Source organism: Sminthopsis crassicaudata, chromosome 1, assembly GCF_048593235.1.
Source record: "Sminthopsis crassicaudata isolate SCR6 chromosome 1, ASM4859323v1, whole genome shotgun sequence".
In the NCBI taxonomy this organism is placed as follows: domain Eukaryota; kingdom Metazoa; phylum Chordata; class Mammalia; order Dasyuromorphia; family Dasyuridae; genus Sminthopsis; species Sminthopsis crassicaudata.
Genome location: NC_133617.1, coordinates 500,259,226 through 500,283,270, shown reverse-complemented (window position 1 = coordinate 500,283,270; position 24,045 = coordinate 500,259,226). Strand labels below are relative to the sequence as shown.

The 24,045-nt window shown below is 35.4% G+C and overlaps 1 protein-coding gene across 5 annotated transcripts in view; it reads left to right on the top strand.

The window, feature by feature from the left end:
- LOC141550644 (zinc finger protein 474-like) overlaps window positions 1-24,045 on the top strand; it is a 95,442-nt gene that overhangs the window by 32,113 nt on the left and 39,284 nt on the right. For all 5 annotated transcript variants that reach the window (XR_012484651.1, XM_074281512.1, XM_074281515.1 and 2 more), the window contains exons 3-4: window positions 16,663-16,793; window positions 21,277-22,483. Coding sequence is in view for 4 of the 5 variants with exons in the window: in XM_074281512.1 (XP_074137613.1) it covers window positions 21,467-22,483 (1,017 nt within the window). In the remaining variant the exon portion in view is untranslated. The remainder of the gene's footprint in view (window positions 1-16,662; window positions 16,794-21,276; window positions 22,484-24,045) is intronic.

Sequence of the window (24,045 nt, the reverse complement as noted above, 5' to 3'; positions counted from 1 at the left end):
CTTTTATTGACTGATTCATTCTTTCAACTAATAGCTTGAGTCACCCAGCATTCTGCATGTGGAGAATCAGTGACTGTTTAATGAAAAATAAAGTTCCATAGTAGAAGGGAAGGATAGCACTAGATAAATTAGCAACTATTTTATAATGGGAATACTTTCAAAAGGTTTACTAAGATATTTCCCACCCTGCCCCCTGCTTCATCCAGTCATCTTTTTATACTTTGCTACTGAAATGCCTATCTACATCTATTGAAATGTCCCATTTTTGATATTCTCCAATATAAAGGTAATTAACCTGGAATGTGCTAGTTATATATACATATATATATATATATATATATATATATATACATACACCGAATTAAATTTTATACACACACATACATACATTTTAATGTAGATTTGGATATAATAGGACTTTAGATCATAATAGTCAGATTATCTAATGTAGAGGAAGCCTTAAAATATGGGTAGCCCCCTTTGATTGATTGCATAGCCAGAACAAGCTGTGTTTTTAAAAACTGCCAGATTTGAACAGTCTGTCTTCCTGTACACTATATCTTGCTATGTCCAGAAAATGAAAAATCACATTTTGTCTACTGCATAGGTGTCATAAACTGAGCCAGCAAAAGAGGAAGAACTTTTCTCTGCTTTCTCTTTTAGTGACTGGCTCTGACAAATGGACCTAGGATTCCTTTTTCTGTTCTGTATTGTTTTCTTCATTTTCAGGGACTGGTGGCAATTCCCACTGGACTGTTGAGTTCAACTCATAATGAATTTAGAGCCAGGATTCCAGGAGAAATATCTCAGCCAATAAGCCTAACAGGGAAAGATAAATAACATAGAAAATACTCAGAACTCCAGGCCCAGTTCTTTGAACCAAACAATTAAAAAAAAAAAAAAAAGAGCAAGGGAAGAAAGTTCTTTCCCTTTCACCATTTTTAGTTGTTTTAAAGGTGACAACTTGCACTCATGTGGTAAGGCAACACAGAAAAATTGGATGCCTCCATGTTCTGTGATCTGAACATGATCTGAAATTCCACAACTCTATTATACCTGTTTTTAACATAGTTTCTTTTGTAAAACTATGGATTTTATTTTGTACATTAAAAAATTTTTAAAACTAAGATTATGAAAGGTCAATAGAGCTCTCTCTCATGCCTTCTCTTCCACTCATATAAGAAATCTTCATAGTCCTGAGTCATATTACAATGAAAGTTAAGCAAGTTAAGACTGCTAGTGTCCGGAAAACTCCTAGAATATTTACTTCCTAGTTTAGGATTTCTGAGGGACACCCATTGACTTCACCAGACTACCAAAGGGGCATTAAAAAGGTTTAAGAACTCTAATGGCTGCCTTAATGGTTGGTGGAGATTCTTTCCTATGAGTCTATCTTTTTTTCCTTTGCCTCTCCCCACCCTAAAACTAGGCTAGCTGATATACCTTGTTCTTTTTCTACTTACTTCACTAGATTAGCATTGTTGACAGAATATTAATGAGAAAGATCCTCATCAATCAATCACCAGTTACAGGCAACTATTTTGAAGGGGGTAGAGAAGAGGACCTAAAAGGGAAATGGAAGAAGTTGTGATTTGGGAGAATATCTCTTTTATTGTTTGTTACTCTGTTCAGTCATATTGGATTCTTTTTGACCACATGGACCATAACATGCTAGACCCTTTTATCCTCCACTGTCTCTTGAAGTCTATCCAAGTTCATATGCACTATTTCCTTGATACTATCTAACCATCCAATCTTCTTCATCCCATTCTCCTTTTGCCTTTAGTCTTTCCCAACATCAGGTCGTTTCCAATGAGTTCCATTTTTTCATCATGTGGCCAAAGTATTTAAGCTTCACTATTTAAGCTTCAGCTCCAGTATTTAACCTTCCAGTACAGAAAATGAATTAATTTCTTTAAGTATTAGCTGATTTAACCACCTTGTCCAAAGGACTCTTAAAAGTTTTCTCTAGCATTACAATTTGAAAGCATTGATTCTGAAGTATTAAGCTTTCCTACTAGTATAATGCTCATAGCTCTATATTGCTCTGGGAAAAAAACATGGTTTTGACTATATGGACCTTTGTTGGCAAGGTCATGCTTCTTCTTTTTGGTATTCTGTCTAGATTTGCCATAGCTTTCCTTCTAAGGAGCAAGCTCCAGTCACCATCTATAGTAATCTTTGAGCCCAACAATGTAAAATCTGAACTGCTTCTGTTTCTTCTCCCTCTATTTGCCAGGAAGTGAAGAGACCTGTTGACAAGACCTTAGTTACTCTAAATTCACTTTTTTTCTTTAAATAAAAGGTTTTCAATTTCCAAAAGATATGTATGGATAATTTTTCAACATTAACACTTTCAAAATCTTGTGTTCATATTTCCCCCTCTATTCCCCCATCCCCTCCCCTAGATAGCAAGTGATCCAAAATATGTTAAATATGATAAAAATATATGTTAAATCCAACATACGCATACATATTTATACAATTATGTTGTTGCCCTAGAAAAATAAAAAAGAAAACAAAATAAGAAAATAGAATGCAAATAAACAACAACAAAAAGAGTGAGAATGTTATGTTGTGATCCACACTCAGTTCCCATAGTCCTTTTTTCTCTTGAGTGTAGATGGCTCTCTTCATCACAAGATCATTGGAACTGGCTTCAATCATCTCATTTTTTGAAAATAGCAAGATTGTGGGGCCTCGCACACTCCTTCAGTATGCCTATACTTTTATTCTAACATTATTGCTTTGCTTTTGAAATATCACCTGTTCTTTTGTTCTACCTTAGGAATAGCAGGTGCTGAACTTTGAATCATTACCTTTCTATTTTTCCAGGCCTAATAGAGAGAGAACTATTTACTCTTATCATGGCATAAGTGTGTGAAGGGAGAAGAGAGAGAGCTTAATAATATATGTTCAATAAAGATTTCTTTGATTCCTTTAAAGCCCTTAGCCAATGAAACAAGTTGTTGGTGGATTGTGAACTGACCCAACCATTCTGGAGAGCAGTTTGGAACTACGCCCAAAGAGTTATAAAATTGTGCCTATCCTTTGATCCAGCAGTGTGTGTCTACTGGGTCTATATCACAAAGAGATCTTGAAAAAGGGAAAAACCACTTGTGCAAAAATGTTTGTAGCAGGCCTTTTCGTAATGGTAATTACGTTAGATGAATGTTCTATATAAGAAATGATGTTCAGGCTGATTTCAGAAAAGCCTGGAAAGACTTATATGAACTGATACTAAGTGAGTAGAACCAAGAGAACAATGTACTCAGCAACAAGATTATGTGATGATCAATTATGATGAACTTGGTTCTCTTCAATAATGAGATGATTCAAGGTAATTCTAATAGATTTGTAATGAAAAGAGCCATTTGCTTTCAGGGAGAAAGCTATGAAGACTGAATGTGGATCACAACATAGTACTTTCATCTTTTTTCTTGCTGTTTGTTTCTTTTTGGGAGACAGAAAAGCATGAAAACCAAGATTATGAAAGGTCAATAGAGCTCTCTCATGCCTTCTCTTCCACTCATATAAGAGATCTTCATAGCTCTTAGTCATATTACAATGAAGGTTGGACAAGAAAGACTGCTAGTGTCAGGAAAACTCCTAGAATATTTACTTCCTAGTTTAGGATTTGACTTGTAATTGTAATTCCTTTCCTTTGATTTCCTCTCTGAAAATAGCAACACTCTGGCTTGGTTATGTGTAGGCAGAAAATAGCATATGTGATTAACTAAGTTTATAAATAACTACACAAAATTATAGCGTTCCCTCCATGATTTAATTCAGTTAGTGGGCAAAGGAAAGAGGTTATAGTTTTTAGAGTTTGTCTCAAGTGTAAAAAATAATTGATTATGAGCATTAATGATGAAGAGCAAAACCTCAACCATATTGGGACTTTTGTAGGATACTGCCCAATTTAGAAACACATAGGTCCCAGTTGAATTTCAACTTTTTCCATCACCCCCAAACTATGGTATCAGAGGAGGCCCTAAGTCATCATCTAAAGATTATGAAAATTAGATAATGGTTTCTGACATTTTAGTTATGTCCTAATGATGGATTTTTATTAGTGGTGATCAACACTGTTCTTAACTCAGGAGAGAGAAAAAAAGAAAAGGGACATATCTAGTATTTCTGTGACCCCTGCTACTGGGGTAGTATAACTATTAATCAATGGTCTAAAACTGCTGTTGACTGAATAATTAACAACTCACAGCTAACTAGTAACATTGGTGGAAAAAGAAAAACATGGTTCTAAATTCATGGTTTCGTAAAATTTCATGTATGAAAAGACCTGTGAAAGGACAATTTAACAGATAAAAGACGAGAAATGAGATGAGTAATTTGGCCAAGATAACACAGATATTTAGTAAAATAGTAAGTAGTCTTTTTCTAGTTATATTTTCATGTAACTCATAATTATAGGGCTCTGTTAGTACAATTCCATACAAAAACACACACACACACACACACACACACACACACATACACACACATATATACAGTTTTACTATAGATTTTTTTGTCCTTTGAATATTATTTTTCCAAAGTACATATAAAAACAATTTTAATATTTGTTTTTTAAATTTTTATATTCCAAATTTTCTCCTTCCCTTCCTCTCTTTCCCTTTTCCTGAAACATAAAGCAATTTGATATATGTTATACATGAGCAATCATACAAAAAATCTTTCTATATTAGTCATGTTGTGAAAGAAGAAACAGGCAAAAAAAAAAAAAAAGTAAAAAACAGTATGCTTCAATCTGCTTTTAGCCTCTTGTCAATTCTTTTTCAGAAGGTGGATGATATTTTTCTTCATGAGTCCCTTAAAATTGTATTTGATGATTGTATCACTAAGAAAAGATAAAAAAAATTCACATCTGATAATCCTACAGTATTACTATATATAATATTTTCCTGTTTCTAAACTTAGTATCAATTCATTTGTCTTTCCAGATTTTTTCTGGAATCATCCTGCTTGTCATTTCTTATAGCACAGTAGAATTCCTTCACAATCACATATCTCAGTTTGTTTAGTCATTCTACAACTGATGGATATTCCCTCAATTTCCAATTCTCTGCATTCATAAAAAGAGATGCTATAAATATTTGTGTACAAATAATCCTTTCCTCCTTTTGGGAGTGTGTTATAATGGCCACTTAATTGAGTTAGATAACATATACACACCAACCATACAGTTATCACCTTTCATATTGGTGTCCCCCCAAATTTTACATTTTAATAATTAAATCCCATTGTTATTGTTAATTCAGTTCTATGTTGTAAGGTCATAGGACTACCTATCAGTTATTACTGTAGAGTGTTTAACCTCAATCCATTTTCCTAAATTTCATTCTTTTCAACAAATTGGGACATCAGCCTACCCATCAGCATTTGGTATTTTTTCACTTGTTTAGATTTGACATTGCTTATGATAGCTAGTCCTGCTTTTTTTTTTTTTTTTTTTTAAATGTCAGTTAAAGTATAATAAATTCTGTTTCAGTCTCTTATCTTTAACTTCTCTGTCTGGCTCTGCTTCATATTTGTCTGTTATAAACAATACATTGTAGGATTCTGAATTTTAATCCATTCTGTTAATTGCTTCCATTTTATGGATGAATTCATCCTGTTCACATTCACAGGTATGATTACTGTATATTTTCTTCCTTTCTATTTTCTCCCTTTTTACCTTTCTCCCTCTTTTTCCTTTAACTCTCTCCTTCCCAAGTGCTTTGTTTCTGACCCATCCTTGCCCCAATTTTTTCTTCCTTTTATCACTCCACTTCTTTCTCTAATCCTCTTCCTCTTCTACTTTCCCATAGGAGAGGATAGATTTTTATACATAATCGAATACTATGCATGCTATTTCCTCTTTAAACAAATTCTTATAAAAGTAAACTCACTACCTCCTCCCTTCATTCCTTCCACTGTAAATCTTTTTCTTACATCTTCTTTGTGAGATAATTTCCAACTTTCCCTTTCTCCCAGTATACTGCTCTCTCAGTATACATTAGTGTTAATTTTATTTTTTAAAATATCCTTTCATATTCAACTCACACCTGTGTTATCTGTCAATATATACATTTCCTAACTGCCCTAATAATGAGAAAGTTCTTATGAGTTACAAATATTATTTTCCCATGTGGGAATGTTTAACTTAAAGTTCTTTATGATTTCTTTTTCCTGTTTACCTTTTTATGATTCTCTTGAGTCTTGTATTTGGAGGTCAAATTTTCGGTTCAACTCTAATCTTTTCACCAAGAATGTTTGAATGTCCTCTATTTCATTGAATATTCATTTTTCCCTAAAGAAAGAATTATACACAGTTTTGCTGGATAATTTATTTTTTCATTGTAATTCTACCAGAATGTTAGATTATTTTGTACAAGCCCTTGGATCTTTTTGTACAAGCTGCTAAATTCTATGTTTTCCTGACTGATTCCATGATACTTTAATTTTTTTCTGGGTGTTTGCAAGATTTTCTCCTTGAATTTGGAGCTCTGGAATTTGGCTATAATATTCCTGGAAGCTTTTTTTTGGGGATTTCTTTCAGGAGGTGATTGGTAATTTTTTTCAATTTCTATTTTATCATCTGACTCTAGAATATCAGGGCAGTTTTTCTTGATAATTTCCTAAAAAATGATGGTCCAGGATCTTTTTTAAATCATGACTGGATGCAGATGACTCTTTGCTATCACGAGTTTATTGGAAGTGCTTTGAATCACCTCATTGATGAAAAGAACAAAGTCCATCACAATTGATGATTACATAATCTTATTGTTGCTGTCTACTATGTTCTCTTTGTTCTACTCACTTCACTTAACATCATTTCATGTAAATCTCTTCAGGCTTTTCTACAATCTCTCTGCCCCTTATTTCTTGTAGAATAATAATATTGTATTACATTCATATACTATAACTTATTCAACCATTACCCAACTATGAGTATCCACTCAATTTCCAGTTCCCTGCCCACTACATAAAAGGGCTGCTACAAACATTTTTGCATAGATTGGTCCTTTTCCTTTTTTAATGATCTCTTTGGGACACAGACCCAGTAAAGAGACTGCTAGATCAAAGGGCATGCACAATTTGATAGCCCTCTGAGCATAGTTCCAAATTACTCTTCATAATAGTTGGATTGGTTCACAAATTCACCGATAATGCATTTGTGTTCCAGCTTTCCCATAACCCCTCCAACATTTGTCTTTTCCTGTCATTTTAGCCAATCTGAGCAGTGTGTAGTGGTACCTCAGAGTTGTCTTAATTTGCATTTTTCTAATTTATAGTGATTTGGAGGGGCAGCTAAGTGGCGCAGTGGATAGAGCACCAGCCCTGAATTCAGGAGGACCTGTGTTCAAATCTGGTCTCAGACACTTAACACTTCCTAGCTGTGTGACCCTGGGCAAGTCACTTAACCCCAGACTCAAAAAAAAAAAAAATAGTGATTTGGAGTATTTTTTCAATTGACTAGAAATGGCTTAAATTTGATCATCTGAAAATTGTCTATTCATTTCTTTTGACCATTTGGGAGAATAGCTTATATTCTTTTTTTTTGAGGCTGGGGTTAAGTGACTTGCCCAGGGTCACACAGCTAGGAAGTGTTAAGTGTCTGAGACCAGATTTGAACTCGGGTTCTCCTGAATTCAAGGCTGGTGCTCTATCCACTGCGCCACCTAGCTGCCCCGAATGGCTTATATTCTTATAAATTTGAATCTGTTTTCTATATTTTTTAGAAATTAGGCCTTTATCAGAAACACTGGATGTAAAATTTTTCCCAACTAATTTTCCCTTCTAATTTTGACTGTATTGGTTTTGTTTATATAAAAATTTTTAAATTCAATGTCATCAAAATTTTTCAATTTGCATTTCATAATGTCTCTAATTCATCTTTGGCCATAAATTCCTTCCTTCTCTACAGATTTGAGAGGTAGATTATCCCTTATTCTCCTAATTTGCTTTAATAGTATTACTATGTTTAAATCATGAACTCATTTTGACCTTATCCTGGTATAGGGTATTAAATGTAGGTCAGTGTCTAGTTTCTTACATCCTACTTTGCATTTTCCCAGAAATATTTGTTAGTGAGTTATCTCAGAAGCTGGAGTCTTTGGCTTTATCAAATACTAGATTTACTATAGTCATTGACTATTGTTGTGTCTTGTGAACCTAGCCTATCCCACTGTTTCACTATTTTATTTCTTAGCCAGTACCAAATGGTTTTGATGATCATTGTTTTTTTTTTTTTTTTTTTTTTTTTTTTTTTTTTTTATTATATATATATATATATTTTATAATATTATCCCTTGTATTCATTTTTCCAAATTACCCCCCCTCCCTCTATTCCCTCCCCCCGATGACAGGCAATACCATACATTTTACATGTGTTACAATATAGTCTAGGTACAATACATGTGTGCGAATATCATTTTCTTGTTGCACAATAAACATTAGAATCCGAAGGTACATGCAACCTGGGCAGACAGATATTAGTGCTAACAATTTTCATTCCCCTCCCAGTGTTTCTTCTCTGGGTGTAGCTACCTCTGTCCATCATTGATCAACTGGAAGTGAGTTGGATCTTCTTTATGTTGAAGATTTCCACTTCCATCAGAATACATCCTCATACAGTATTGTTGTTGAAGTGTATAGTGATCTTCTGGTTCTGCTCATTTCACTCAGCATCAGTTGATGTAAGTCTCTCCAGGCCTCTCTGTATTCCTCCTGCTGGTCATTTCTTACCGAGCAATAATATTCCATAACCTTCATATACCACAATTTACCCAACCATTCTCCAACTGATGGACATCCATTCATCTTCCAGTTTCTAGCTACAACAAAAAGAGCTGCCACAAACATTTTGGCACATATATGTCTCTTTCCGCTCTTTAGTATTTCTTTGGGATATAATCCCAGTAGTAGCGCTGCTGGGTCAAAGGGTATGCACAGTTTGATAACTTTTTGGGCATAATTCCAGATTGCTCTCCAGAATGGCTGGATTCTTTCACAACTCCACCAGCAATGTATTAGTGTCCCAATTTCCCCACATCCCCTCCAACATTTGTCATTATTTGTTCCTGTCATCTTAGCCAATCTGACAGGTGTGTAGTGGTATCTCAGAGTGGTCTTAATTTGCATTTCTCTGATCAGTAGTGATTTGGAACACTCTTTCATGTGAGTGGATATAGTTTCAATTTCTTCCTCTGAGAATTGTCTGTTCATATCCTTTGACCATTTATCAATTGGAGAATGGTTCGGTTTCTTATAAATTATGGTCAGTTCTCTATATATTTTGGAAATGAGACCTTTGTCAGAACCTTTGTTTTTAAAAATATTTTCCCAATTTGATGATCATTGTTTTTTATAATATAGTTTTAGGTTTGATACAGCTAGGCGCCACCTATCTTCGCATATTTTTTTATTAATTCCCTTAAAATTCTTAAACTTTTTTTCTTCCAGATGACTTTTGTAATTATTTTTTTAATTGTATAAAGTAATTTTCTTGGCAGTTTGTTTGGTATGGGATTAATTTAGGTGGAATTGTCATTTTTATTATATTAGCTTGACAAAGCTTGACACGAGCACTTAAAGTACTTGCAGTTGTTTAGATCTTACTTATTTGCATGAAAAGTGTTTTGTAATTGTGTTCATATAGTTTCTGGCTTTCTCTTGGCAAATAGACTCCCAAATATTTTATATTAAATTAAATTAAATGGAATTTCTCCTATCTCTTATTGTTGGACTTTATTAGTAACATTTAGAAATGCCAATAATTTATGTGAGTTTACTTTATATCCTGCCACTGCTAAAGTTAATTATTTTTAGTAATGTCTTCATTGGTTCCTTAGGATTCTCTAAGTATACCATCATGTCATCTGCAAAAAGTGATAATTTTATTTCCCTGTTATATACTGTAATTCCTTCAATTTCTTTTTCTTCTCTTATTGCTAAAACTAACATTTCTAATACAAGATTGAATAGTAGTGGGAATAATGGGCAAACTTGCTGCATCCCTGATCTTACTGGAAATGTTTCTAATTTAGCTTTGTTACATATAATGCTTGCTGATGGTTTTAGATAGATGCTACTTATCATTTTAAGGAAAATGCCATTTGTTGCTATGCTCTTTAGCGATTATTAATAGGAATGGGTGTTGTATTTTGTCAAAAGCTTTTTCTGCATTTGTTGAGATAATACAATAATTGCTAGATTGGTTATTGAGCTCATCAACTGTGCTGGTAGTTTTCCTGATTTTGAACCAGCCTTGTATTCCTGATATTAAGACTACTTAGTCATAGTGTATTATCCTGGAGACAAGCTACTATCATCTCTTTGCTAATATTTTATTTAAGATTTTTGCATAAAATTCATTAGGGAAATTGGTCTATAATTTTCTCTGTTTTGGACCTTGCTAGTCTAGGTATCAGCATCATATATGCTTGTGTTATTAAAGGCATTTAGTTGGACTCTATCTCCTATTTTTTGAATAGTTTATATAACATTGGAATTAATTGTTCTTTAAAATGTTTGGGCCGAATTCTTTTGTAAGTTGTTCTGACCCTGAAGATCTTTTCTTAGGAAGTTCACTGAGGGTTTGTTCAATTTTTTTTTTCAAAAATGGGACAATTTAAGTAATTTATTTATTCATCTGTTAATCTGAGCAATCTATATTTTTGTCAGTATTCATCCATTTCAGTTAGACTGTCAGATTTATTGGCATACAATTGTGCAAAATAGTTCCTATTTATTGCTTTAATTAATTTAATTATGGGAGAGTTCATTCCATCTAATTCATAGTTACTATGATTCATTCTATATTCCCCATTATTCTACTTTTTAAAGTTATATTTTTCTCCCTCCTTTTACCTTTTCTCTCCTTACTTTTGTATTGCTTATGACCTTCACCTCCATCAGTCTGCCTACCCTTTTTTCAGCCCTCCTTTCCTTATCCCTTTCCCCTTTTACTTTTGCTCTTCCTTTTATTAGCATCCCTCTTTTCTTTCCCCTTTCCTTTCATTACCTTACAGGGTGAGACAAATTTCTATACCAAACTATGTAATTCCTTTTTTGAGCCAAATCTAATGAGATTAAAATTTAAATAAAGCTCATTCCCCTCCCTTCTTTTCCTCAATTATATAATAAGTCTTCATGTGGCATAACTTACCCCCATTTTACCTTCCCTTTTCTCTTCTCCCAGTACAATCCATTTTCCATGCCTAATTTTTTTATATCACATTTAAGTCAACTTATAGCTATACTCTCTTAAGTATAACCCCATTCTAACTGCCCTGATAAATTTACAGTTCTCAAGGAGTTATACTTATCTTCTTCCCATATAGGGATGTAAACATTTTAACTTTAATTTTTTTTCCATTTATCTTTTAGTGCTTCTCTTGAGTGTTATATTTGGAGATCAAATTTTCTGTTTAGCTCTGGTCTTTTCATCAGAAATGATTGAAAATCCTCTATTTCATTGAATGCCCATCTTTTCCCCCTTAAAAGATAATGCTTAATTTTACTGGGTTGTTGATTCTTTTATAGTCCAACCTTTTTTAACTTCTGGAATACCATATTAGAAACGTTCAAGTCCTTTAATGTAGAAGCTGTTAAATCTTGTGTTATTCTGACTGTGGCTCCACTGTACTTGAATTGTTTCTTTCCAAATGTTTTGTGTTTTTTCCTTGATCTGGGAGTTCTGGAATTTGGCTATAATATTCCTGGAACTTATGATTTTGGGATCTTTTTTGGGAGATGATTGGTGAATACCTTCAATTTCTATTTTACTTTCTGGTTCTTGAATATTAGGATAGTTTTCCTTGACAATTTCTTGAAAGATGATGTCCAGGATCTTTTTTCAATCTTGACTTCAGGTAGACCTGTAATTTTAAAATGATCTCTCCTGGATCTATTTTCTAGATCAGTTATTTTTTCCAGTGAGGTATTTCACATGGTTTTTTTGTTTGTTTGTTTGTTTGTTTGTTTTCTCTTAAGGTCATTAGCTTTCATTTGCTAAATTCTAATTTTTCAGGGATTATTTTTCTCAGTAAGCCTTTGTGTTTCCTTTTTCAATTGATTAATTTTGCATTTTAAAGCAATCTTTTCCTCATTAGCTTTTTGTATTTCTTTTTTGCACCACTCTCAATTATTTTCCTAATGTTTCTTCTATCTCTTTTGCTTGATTTCAAAATCCCTTATGAGCGCTTTCATAGCCTGAGTTCAATTTTTATTTTTCTTGGATGCAAAAGCTTTGACTTTATCTTCTGAGTGTGTAGTTTGATCTTCCTTGTCACAATAGTAACTATGATCAAAAATGTTTTCTGTTTTCTGATTATTTTCCTAGCCTATTACTTAGTTTTTAAGTATTTGTTAAAGTAGAGCTTTGTTTCCAGGTTGGAGGATGCATTGTCCCAAGAGTTTTGTGCATTTATTTTCAGAAAGGATTCTAAAGATCTAACCAAAAGCACTCTTTAATGCCATGGAGTTGTTAGGAGTGTTTCCCCACTGCACTCTCCCCCTCCCCCCCCCAATAGCTGTATGTTCTAATGTACTAATACAACAGAGTCCTACTTTACTGGTAATGGTGCTGGTGCTGAACCTGAGGTTGAGGCTGTGCTAGCTTGGCCTGCACTGGGATTGCATAATAGACTTCCACCCTAGTTCCACAACCTTTTCTGCTGAACTTTTAAGTCCTTTTTAGTGTATTTAGGTTGAGAAGTCTAGAAACCACTAGTACTGATGCTGATTCACAAGTCCTTAGACCCTTCCTACTTTACTGGTATGAAGCCAGGACTGGGACTCAGGCCAGGATTGTGCTGGCACAACATGTACCAGGATGGCACGCTGAACTTCCACACTGGTGTCACAGACTTTGCCTGCTTACCTTCTCAGTTGCTTTTGCTGAAAAATTCTACTTCAGCTTTTGGGGTGTTTCTGATGGTCTACATTTTTTTAGAGCCATTATTTAAAGGAACTTAGAGGTGTTTGGGGGACAGATTGGGCCTTTATTCTGCTCTTCTTGTCTCCACCTCCATATTCTATTTTTAAGGTGTTATTTTCTTCAGTATTGTTTTGTAGCTCTTTTACCAAGTTGTTGACTTTTTCATGATTTTCTTGTACCACTCTCATTTCTCTGCCCAAGTTTTCCTCTACTTCTCTTTCTTGATATTCAAAACCCTTTGAGATTTTTGATAGCCTGAGACAAATTCACATTTTTATTTGAGGCTCTAGATGCAGGTGTTTTGACTTTGTTGTCTCTTCTGAGGGTACTTTTTAATCTTCCTTGTTACCATAGTAACTTTCTATAGTAAGAATTTTCTCAGTTATTCTATCATTTTCCCAGCCTATTTCTTGACTTTCCTAAAGTAGGGTTCTGCTTCTAAGGTATAGGGTATACTGTCCCAAGATTTAGGGGTTCTGTGTAGCTGTTTTCAGAGATACTTTTTAGAGATTTGTAAGTTTTCAGTTCTTCCAAGGTAGTATAATCTAAGGAAAAAGAGTTCAGATGAATTCCTGCCTTACTCCACCATCTTGGCTTTATCTTCAAGTATCTTTATTGTGTTTTTATTGAAATAACACCCATTTTATATTTACTTCCAGGACTCTGATATAACTTTTTTTTATCAAAATTTATTTTAATAGATATAACATAGATTTTAATTTCTTATATTCTAAATGATGCACAAGCTCTTAAGGAAACAAAATACCAAAAGCCAATGAATGAATACCAAAAAAACTAATTCTCCTCAGGATCATATATGAGAAAAAAACCACATAATTTTATTCTAAAATAAAGCATGTCATTTCATTACCTCTGGTAGAAAAATTCATTTTTTTCATACTTTGGAGAGTCTATATATTTTCAAATTTATTTGCAAAACAAAAGATTACTAAGATTTCCCATTTTGTACTATTTAAACTTTATAAGTTCTGAGAAGCTTTCATAGAAAGATGGTTAGGAAGAGCCAATGGTAAAAACAAATCTAAATTTCACCATACTCCATCTAATGACCTTCCAGAAGTCAACTTCATTATCATCATCATCTTCTTCTCCTGCCCTCCTCCTTCTCCTGCCTCTTGCTCCTCTCTTGCTCCTTTTTCATCTTCTTTGTCATTATCTTCTTTGTCATTATCCTTCTTCTTCCTCCTCCTCCCTCTCCTCCTCCTCCTCCTCCTCCTGCCTCTCCTCCTCTCTCTCCTCCTCCCTCCTCCTTCCTCCTCCTCCCTCTCCTCCTCCTCCCTCTCCTCCTCCTCCCTCCTCCCTCTCCTCCTCCTCCCTCCTCCCTCTCCTCCTTCTCCCTCTCCTCCTCCTCCCTCCTCCTCCTCCCTCCTCCCTCTCCTCCTCCTCCCTTCTCCCTCTCCTCCTCCTCCCTCCTCCTCCTCCCTCCTCCTCCTCCCTCCTCCTCCCTCCCCTCCTCCTCCCTCCTCCTCCCTCCTCCTCCTCTCTCCTCCTCCTCTCTCCTCCTCTCTTCTTCTCCTCTCTCCTCCTCTCTTCTTCTCCTCTCTCCTCCTCCTCCCTCTCCTCCTCCTCTTTCCTCCTCCTCCCTCCTCCTTCCTCCTCCTCCCTCTCCTCCTCCTCCCTCTCCTCCTCCTCCCTTTCCTCCTCCTCCCTCTCCTCCTCCTCCCTCCCCTCCTCCTCCTCTCTCCTCCTCCTCCTCTCTCCTCCTCCTCCCTCCTCCTCCTCCCTCCTCCTCCTCTCTCCTCCTCCTCCCTCCTCCTCCTCTCTCCTCCTCCTCCCTCTCCTCCTCCTCTCTCCTCCTCCTCCCTCTCCTCCTCCTCTCTCCTCCTCTCTCCTCCTCTCTCCTCCTCTCTCCTCCTCCTCTCTCCTCCTCCTGCCTCTCTCCTCCTCCTCCCTCTCTCCTCCTCCTCCCTCCTCCTCCCTCTCCTCCTCCTCCTCCCTCCTCCTCCCTCTCCTCCTCCTCCCTCTCCTCCTCCTCCTCCCTCCTCCTCCCTCTCCTCCTTCTCCTCCTCTTCCCTCTCCTCCTCCTCCCTCCTCCTCCTCCTCCCTCCTCCTCCTCCCTCTCCTCCCTCATCCTCCCTCTCCTCCTCCTTTGCACCGCTGAGATTTTTCCTTCCATTCCATTTCAACTTTCTTCTTTTAGGTTACTTTACAGAAAAAGTGTCAAGGCTGACATGATTTAGCTCATCCAGAATTATTGAAAATTAGTCTTACATTTAGAAAGCCAATAGTCAAAATTTGTTGATAGTTTTAAAATTGTTGATTTTTGGATTTTTTTTGTCCTCTTTACCACTTTTCTCATGATCCCTGCAGAAGTGGAAAGAGGGGTTATAGGGTCAAAATAATTTTGTATTTTTCTTTGTGTCCATACGTTGCCATAGTCAATACATTCATTATCAGTCAGCCTAGTGGTGATGAGCCTTTTCATACCTAGTGGGGCTGGTCGTTAAAAAAAATAGACTCTGTCCCCACTTTTGAAGACTTTCTAGCAAAGTAGAATCTGTCAGAGTTTATACTATGCTGGGAGAGCTTTTGAGTACCCAAAGTAACTTCTGTGCCACAATGAGGCATCAAGTATGATTTTGTGGAGAATTTTTAAATTATCCAGAGCAAAAATTCATGCTGATTTAATATAAATGCTAGCTAACTAGCTAGATATGAAACTCTATCAATGTAGCTTTTATGGATTAGAAATTTACTTTTTTTTTTTTTAAATAATAAAGCTTAAAATTCTAGCCCACTTACAGTAAGGATTTTGTTGGATTAGAATGTATTGAATTCAGTCTGCAGAGACTCACCCTCGTCCCTAATAGCCTTTTACTAGTTATGAGTATGAAGCCTATTAATTATAGCCAACTCAACAGTCACCATGAACTTCTCTAATCTCTATAGATTATCTAGAAGAGAGATAAAGACCAAGAAAACTTATAGAAGTCAGTGATCCAAATAAAAAAAGAAATTCTTAGCTATTTTTCCCTTCTTGTGCTTACCACCTTTTCTGAGTCAGTGAGATAGCAAATTCGAGAGAGACCATTGAAGGTCACAACTTTCAATATCCCTGAGTCTCAACAGTTCTCAAATGTCACCAACCCTTTCAGAGGGTTACCCACCATGATTTTGAGTCAATAATTTTATTTGCCTGTGTTTATCCTCTAGCTTCTAAAAGTTTCAGAGAGAACTTTCACTTTCTATATTAAAAGCCAAACCTTGTAATCAGCATCTTTATGGTGTTCTATTACTTAGGGAAAGAGCTAACTGAGAATAATGGATCTTTGGTTCCTATACACACCCCTAATTATATACATCATTTTCTTAGAAATTATATTCTGACAGAAGCTGGCCTTAAGATCCTCATTAAACAGCTAATATGCAGCGATAAAATTAGGTAAAACTCAGCAGAAAGGGAAAAGTACAAAGTCAAACATCTTTTATTCATTTTACTTATGATTAGTTCTGATACCTTTCTTTAATTTGTATTATCATTTGTAGGCATAATTATCCTTTATCTGTTGATATGTATCAATATATTATTAGTATTTATATTAATGAGATATGATTAGTATCTCTAATATTTTATGTATAATACTAATACATATGCTTAATAAATTTTTGATTTTCTAGTAGAAAGTATTTTTGAAGTATTAAATCAATATTTAATTTGTTTTTCTTCTCCATTCCCCAATCCCACATCACCTTTACAGAGCTATTATTTATTAACAACATGCAGTCTGGATTTATACATCCCTTCCATCTGTGGATACATGAAGTTTTCTCCCCAGTCCCAGGAAAAGAAGAATTTGGGAATATGGTGTCACATGGATTAAAAAATAAGGTATTTCAAAAGCATTTTTGAAAAGTCCTATTGTAGAAATATCCAAAATGAACCACTTTAGTCCAGAGGAATTTGTGTCTATATATCCTTGACCAGAGAATGGATATATTTATAAAATTTTTCTCTTTAAATGCTAGCCTAATTGTTTTTAAAGACATGTTTGGGTAACAGACCATGGTTTTAAGTCCATAAGTTTGATACTTTCTAACATTGTCACTTAAATTAAATAGTCTTTATCTTTTTTTAAATCAAACTTTATTCTTATTTTCTAACATTAAACTCCAGCAGCATACGAAGCACTGAATAGATTATCTTTAGTTACCACATACTTTTCAATTTCCTCTGCAGTGGTTGGTTATCACTATTTCAAAAAGATATCAGCTGGTCTAGTCCACTTCATATAAAAACCAAAGTGGGGCAGGACTTGGCTCTGGCGTGAGTCCTGGCTTAAGAACAAAAGCTGAATATCTGACCAAACAAATAAACCTAATAATAAAAAATGGCAGAGAGGATCCCAAAATAAAATCCCAGAGAAATCTGTCTTGAAGACTACATTTTTACCTTTAAGGGAAAAATAAAAACTAACCCACATTATAGCAAAGAGTAGGGAACTCTATAGTATAAAGAGTGTTGTTATAATATATTTCCTCTGGATAAATGAATTTGTACAGATGGTATCTTATGTCAAGTTAATATTAAAAATAGTGAAGCTATTTCTAGATGTTATATTTTAGAAAGGACTTACAAAGTAGAATTTGATTCAGAGGGTGATCCTCTAGACAGAGGACTGAGTACTGTATTAAATAAGGATCAGTGAAGGAATTTGGGATGCTTTGACTGAAAAAGAGAAGATTTGGGAAAGGTGACGAAGAAGAGGGTAAATAAACATGATAGTAGTTTTCAAGTATTTGAAGGATTATCATATGGGAATTAGGCTGGTTCTATGGGGTTCCAGGAACAGAATCAAGCAAATTTCAGTTCAAGGTGAGGAAAGTCAAAGTGAAATGGTTACCAAAGGTGATAATGAGTTTCCTGATCACTGGAGGTATTCACACAAGGGCAACCTGACAAGTTGTTTGCATCTTTATGTAGGAGTTGAAGACCTTAGAAGCAGTTGGAGATCTCAGATGTTCCTTCCAACTCTTATTCTTTAGGTTTTTGACAGCATGGAATTTAAGATAATATTCTTTGTTAGAGGCAGGTAGGTGGTACAGTGCATAGAGCACAGGACCTGGAGTCAGAAAGACTTGAATTCAAATCCAGCCTCAAACACCTAGTAACAGTGGGGCCCCAGAGTAATACTTAACTTCTTTAGTTAAAAGTCTTCATTTTTCCTCATTTTTAAAATGGGAATAATGATTTTCATGATAGTTTTTTAGGCTAAAATTAGATGTTTGTAAAGTGCTTTGCAAATCTTGAATCCCTTTATAAAAAGGGATGCTATAAATGTTAGCTTTTTTACTACTTCCCTCCAAAAGTAGACAAGTCAAACATAGTGAAACAATAGGATAAACTGGCACCCTTCTGCTAAGACCTAATTCTTCTCTGTCACATTCATTACTACCCTTACTATACACTAACATTAAGAGGATCAAAGGAGTACAACACCTAAGATAGGCCTACAGTTTTGTGCATCATAGGACTAGACTGAAGACGTTTGCATAATTTCTCCTCTTCCTCTTTAGCCATTGAAAGCTATCCTTCAAACTGGCACTGTGGGACATACAAACAGCATGAGATGGTGGATAAAAAGTTAGCTTTGGATTCAAAGGAGACCTGAGTTCATGCCTTAACTATGATATTTAGAAGCTTTATGACCATGAATAAATCACTTAATTTTTCAGTGCCCCCCAGAATACTTATCTGTGAGTATAGCTGATCCGTTTTGGTGGGGAGAGTTATAATTTTAGGAGTTCCTCACACTGATAGAATCACAATCAAGAATCTATCTCTATCATCAAGAAAAAAAAATAGAATAAAATGATGCCCAGGATATTTAAGTTTGACTGGAAGGCTTTTTAGCTACTGAGTCAAAAATGTATCTACTCTTTATGATCGTGCCTCCAATTTTTTTTCTTTCTCTGGAATGTTTGAGTTTCTTAATGATTCGTGATAAAGTGAAGGGTACAAGATAAATTATTAGTGTTATCCCAAAACCTGAGCTGACATTGTGGAATGTTAAGGAAAAGGCTTTTGAAAAGAACATGCTTAATTTCAATACTAAACAGAGTGGGGAGATCATTGAAAAGGTTGTGGCCCATTCACAATAGGAGATTATCAGGAGAAAATGTAAATTGGAGAGAGAATTGGATTAAGAGCTTCAGATGCCCAAAGATGTATTCTTACTCAGGAATAATAGAGAGAGATGGAAAGGAGACAGATTGATGAGAAAAAGAACACTGATTTTGTGCAAACCCAAGTAGGGGTAATAGCCTGAACTAAGAGGACACCTTAACTTACTGAAATAAGCAATTATCCCATCTACATATATAAATTTCCCCAATATTGTCTTCAATATATTGAAAGTCAGCATAAGAAATTATATGGGAATTTTGAGGGAATTTTTCAGAAGCCGCAGATGACACATGAAAGCCAGCAGATAATAGAGAAATTATTTAGAAACTCAGAAATAGTATTATATATTTATGTATATGAGTGTATAGAATTGTATAATATCACTGTATTTTATCTTTTAATGACATGATAATTCAGACTTCTCTGGCAAAAGAGAGAGCCAAAAATTCTTACATAGCTTTTCCATATCATGGGGATGCCACACCTCTAATTCTGATGATGTAAAAAGGATAAATAACTGTACATGCAAGGAGATCTTTCTGTAATCTATCTAATTCTAAATAGATTTTCTGAATCAGTGTCAATTTGAGACTACTAATTCTTACCCACATATAAAACATGGTTCCCTCTACAATAATCCTTTGATATCTAATTTTCTTGAAGAGATTCCTTGTCTTTACCATTCTATTATTTTCTTCTATTTCTTATCATTGCTCATGTAAGAAAATCTCCCCTCTTTACTATTTTCTGGAATTCTGCATTCAGTTGGATATAACTTTCCTTTTTTGCTTTTTCCTCAGCTGCTTGTAAAGCCTCATCAGATAAACATTTTGCTTTCTTGCTTTTCTTTTCCTTTGCAAAATTGCCTCCTTTACAATATTATAAACTTCTATCCATAATAACTCAGGCATTCTATCTTCAAGATCTCCTTTAAATATAATCATCAGCTCCACTTCATATTTATATGACATGTTATTGAGGTCATACTAATATGGCTTGTAAATTTGACCCTATATGTATCTAAATCTTCACAGAATTAAGCAACTTTGGCCTCTTTAGCATCAGTGGTTGAAGCACAGACTTGTATAACGATGATAATGAATATTTTTCCATGTATTCAAAGAGATATTTTTCTGTTATTTTTGAAATGATACCCTCTTTCTTACCCTCTTATTGACTGAGGACTACTATATTTCTTCTAAGGGATTTTTGCCTACAGTAGTAAATGCGATGATCACTTGAATTAAAGTCACCCATTGCCATCCATTTAAATTTGCTTACACCCAAGATATTGTTACATAATCTTCCCATCTCCTGTTTGACCACATTTAGCTTATCTTGGTTCATAGATATTAAATTCTAGGTTCCCATATATTATTGATCTTTCTTTATAGCAATGGACTTTCCTTTCATCCCCAGATATATCCACATATGATCTGCTTTTAAGCTTTAGCCCAGGATCCTCATTCTTTCTAGGGATACTTGTAGTTATTCTCTGCTCTTTCTCAGTAATATGTGCAACCTTCCTACTTAAGAGGTTTATCTTCTGATATCATATCGTTTATTGTTTTAAAACTTGCCATTGAGTTTTCTTGACAAAGCCACTAGAATGGCTTTCTATTTCTTTCTTCATTGGATCACCTTTTGTCAGAACTTCCTATAATGATCTGTCTTGGGTAACTCTGCATATCATTGCTCATAGTTTCTTTGAGCTATGTAAGCCCTTCTACCATGGTCTAGAAGGATTCAGACCACATAGCATTTAACAAAAGGGAAAGTGTGCTTAACAGTGTCATGGAAATTATATTCAGAAAAGATAACATTTTAGATGACTACAGCTTCCCACCTTCAAATTTGTACTATACATAATAAGTAGGATATGTCTAATTTGAAGATCCCCCAAATTCTCATGAGCTAAGCTTTTATTCTTAGGAAGCCAGGAAATTATGACAATAGGTTGAAGCCTTCTGGACCAATTAAGTCTTGAGGATGATTTCAATTTTTTTTAAGGGAAGAACTAGCCTTATCTACATGAAGGAGATGTTTTAATCACAGTAGTGGTAATGTTTTAGTCTTTGTTTTTTCTTTAAGCGTTCTCAAAGCTCTGAAATGCCATATATTGCCCTAGAGCTGAAGTTTTGCTATCTTGCTATATAATTATAATCATTTGGTCTATATTTTCTTTTAGGTCTCGAAGACTTCTGAGGGTTTAATGGAAACTTTACAATACTCCAGACTGCTGCCTTGCAATGAAGATTTGGATACTAGATTTTTGGGACCACAGTATTTACAACAACATGGGGCTTCAGGAAAACCAGCATCATACTAAGAAACCACCCATCTTAAGCCCTGCCTTATGGGAAGAAAGATCATCCTGAATGGAAAAATCAAAGAAGAAAAAGAATACCAGTAGCTTACCCCACAGTGTAAATAGCTCATCAGGGTCCAAACAGGGAACATTTTCTAGTGATTCCAGCTTTGATTGCACTTCACTAGAAACAGAATGGCTTAATCCTAAAATCATAAAAAAAAAACCTCAGTTAAAGAGCCCAAGTATTGTCACCCTACTGAAAAGATCCAATAGGGGAAGCATGTCTGATGGTCCAACCCATTCCCCTATAATACCACCTAGAAGACCAAAACTTAGATTGTGCTACATTTGTGGAAGAGAATTTGGTTCTCAATCCATTTCCATTCACGAACCCCAGTGCTTACAGAAGTGGCATATTGAAAACAACAAGTTACCCAGAAATCTCAGAAGTCCAGAGCCTCAGAAACCAAAACCTCTCAGTGATTCGAGTAGTTCTTATGATTCACAATCGAGCGACAGGGCTGCCTTCGGGAGTGCTCAAGTCCAACAGTTGCCTTGTGAATACTGTGGTGGGACTTTTCTGCCTGACCATCTTATTGTTCACCTAAGAAGCTGTAATCCAAAATCTAACTTCTCTGAGAGTCTCCTTGGCAAGAAGAAAACACTTGGTGGATTTGTGTCTCCTCCAACAACTCTCCTCTGTTACATCTGTGGCAAAGAGTTTGCCGGCCAGGCCCTTTCTGCCCATGAATCTGAGTGCCTGGAGAAATGGAAAGTAGAAAATGAGAGACTCCCCAAAGTACACCGCCAGGTACCCCCTCAAAAGCCAAAGCATTATTCAGCCAAGCCACCCAAGCCTGAGAAGCAACAAACTTCGACCGACAGTCATGAGGGTCAGGGCCAGGGCCAGGGCCAGGGCCAGGGCCAGCTCATGGTTTGCCCCAAGTGTAACAAGACCTTTAGAGCAGACCGTCTTCAAACGCATCAAAAGATCTGCCAAGTTCAAGTCTTTGGAAATGGTGGGAGGGAGTTAGTCAAAGTACAGCAACAAAAGAGCAAGGCAGGACCCTCCAGATCTGAAAAGGTAATCTCTTGCACAAAAGATTTACTATAAGGGCCATGACTCTAAAAGAAACTTTTCTCCTGAACAGTTTCTTTAAGTGTCTAGCTTCTCTCTTTGGAACCCATGATGAATCTGAGGGGAGGTGAACCTTTTTTTAATATCAAAGAAATCATGATTTGTCCTATTGTTTTCTTCATTCTCTGAATCTTTGCTGTCCAAGGGGAAGAAAAAGATGGACATATCCTATTCTTTGGTTCCTATGGGTTTTATCTTTGGGAGGGGCTGTTACTTGCAAATGAGTCATTAATGCTGTTGTCTATGTTTCAGTGTTATAACTCATTTCAATAGCCTGGATTCATAGTGGTTTATTTCACTCATCTGCATTAGGAATTTGTTTCTGGCAAAACTGAGTTATGCTGAGTTTATTTGACTAAAATAGAATCTGTGTCAAAAATCCCAGATGACTAAAGCAATACACATTAGAGTACTTTTTGGTAACTCACAGACTTACTATTGCAAACTTTTTCTTTAAAAAAAAAAAAAAATCAATGGATAGCTATTAAGATGAAGAAAATACCCTGACACAGCTGTTATTCCACATTGGAAGGGGAACAAAATAAACATTTATATAGTCCTATATGCCAGATAATACTGTGTGCTATGTTTAATAATATCTCATTTAATCCTCACAGTAACCTTTTGAGGTTTCAGAATAAATTGAGGCAGATAGAAGTTAAGGATCTTGCCCAGAGTCCCCTAACTAATAAGATTCTGAGGTTGGTTTGGAACTCAGGTCTTCCTGATTCTAGACCCAGCACTCTATCCAGTTTGCCATTGGCTTCCAGGATAATAAATAAGCATTTCTTAAGCACATTCTATGTGTTGGCTAAGTGCTATTCATTGCTTTGACACAGCAGTGTCCTTCATCTCTACTGAATCCCATTCGCCATTGGCTTAGTGCTCCCCTGGATACCATGCCAGGGGCTTGTTATATCCTTTACCTTTTGGGAGTGAAGAGCTACTATGCTTTTTAACCAAAAGCTTTTATGATTGACTGGGGTGCAAAATTAGATTGTTAGAATAGTAGGGTGAAAGACACTGCCCTTATTTAATGTGATGGATGAGCCTAGATCAATATATGCCCACCTTCTCGGGCTTACTTTCTGAAATTCTGATTAATCAAATAAGACTAGTTTGACTGATTGGGGAATCTTGCAATGTAAAAGTTATTTTTCAGGACAAAATAGGAATGATTGCTGATTTGTTCATTTGTGATTTCTGTTTTCCTTTAATAATTTTTGTTTCTTTGGGACAAATGTATTCCTTTTCTTTCATTTTTTTTCTTGTTTAACATATCTACATATATATATATATATATATATGTATATATATATATATATGTATGTATACAAATGTATATGTTGTATATATACATATATGTGTTTGTATTCATGTTATGTGTATTTGAATTTTAAAATACCCAAAGGATTACATTGAAACACCAGAAAAAGTTACTATATTGGGTAATTTCACAGTGAATATTTACAGAAGAACTCGAGGGACAACTAGATGGTAAAATGGAT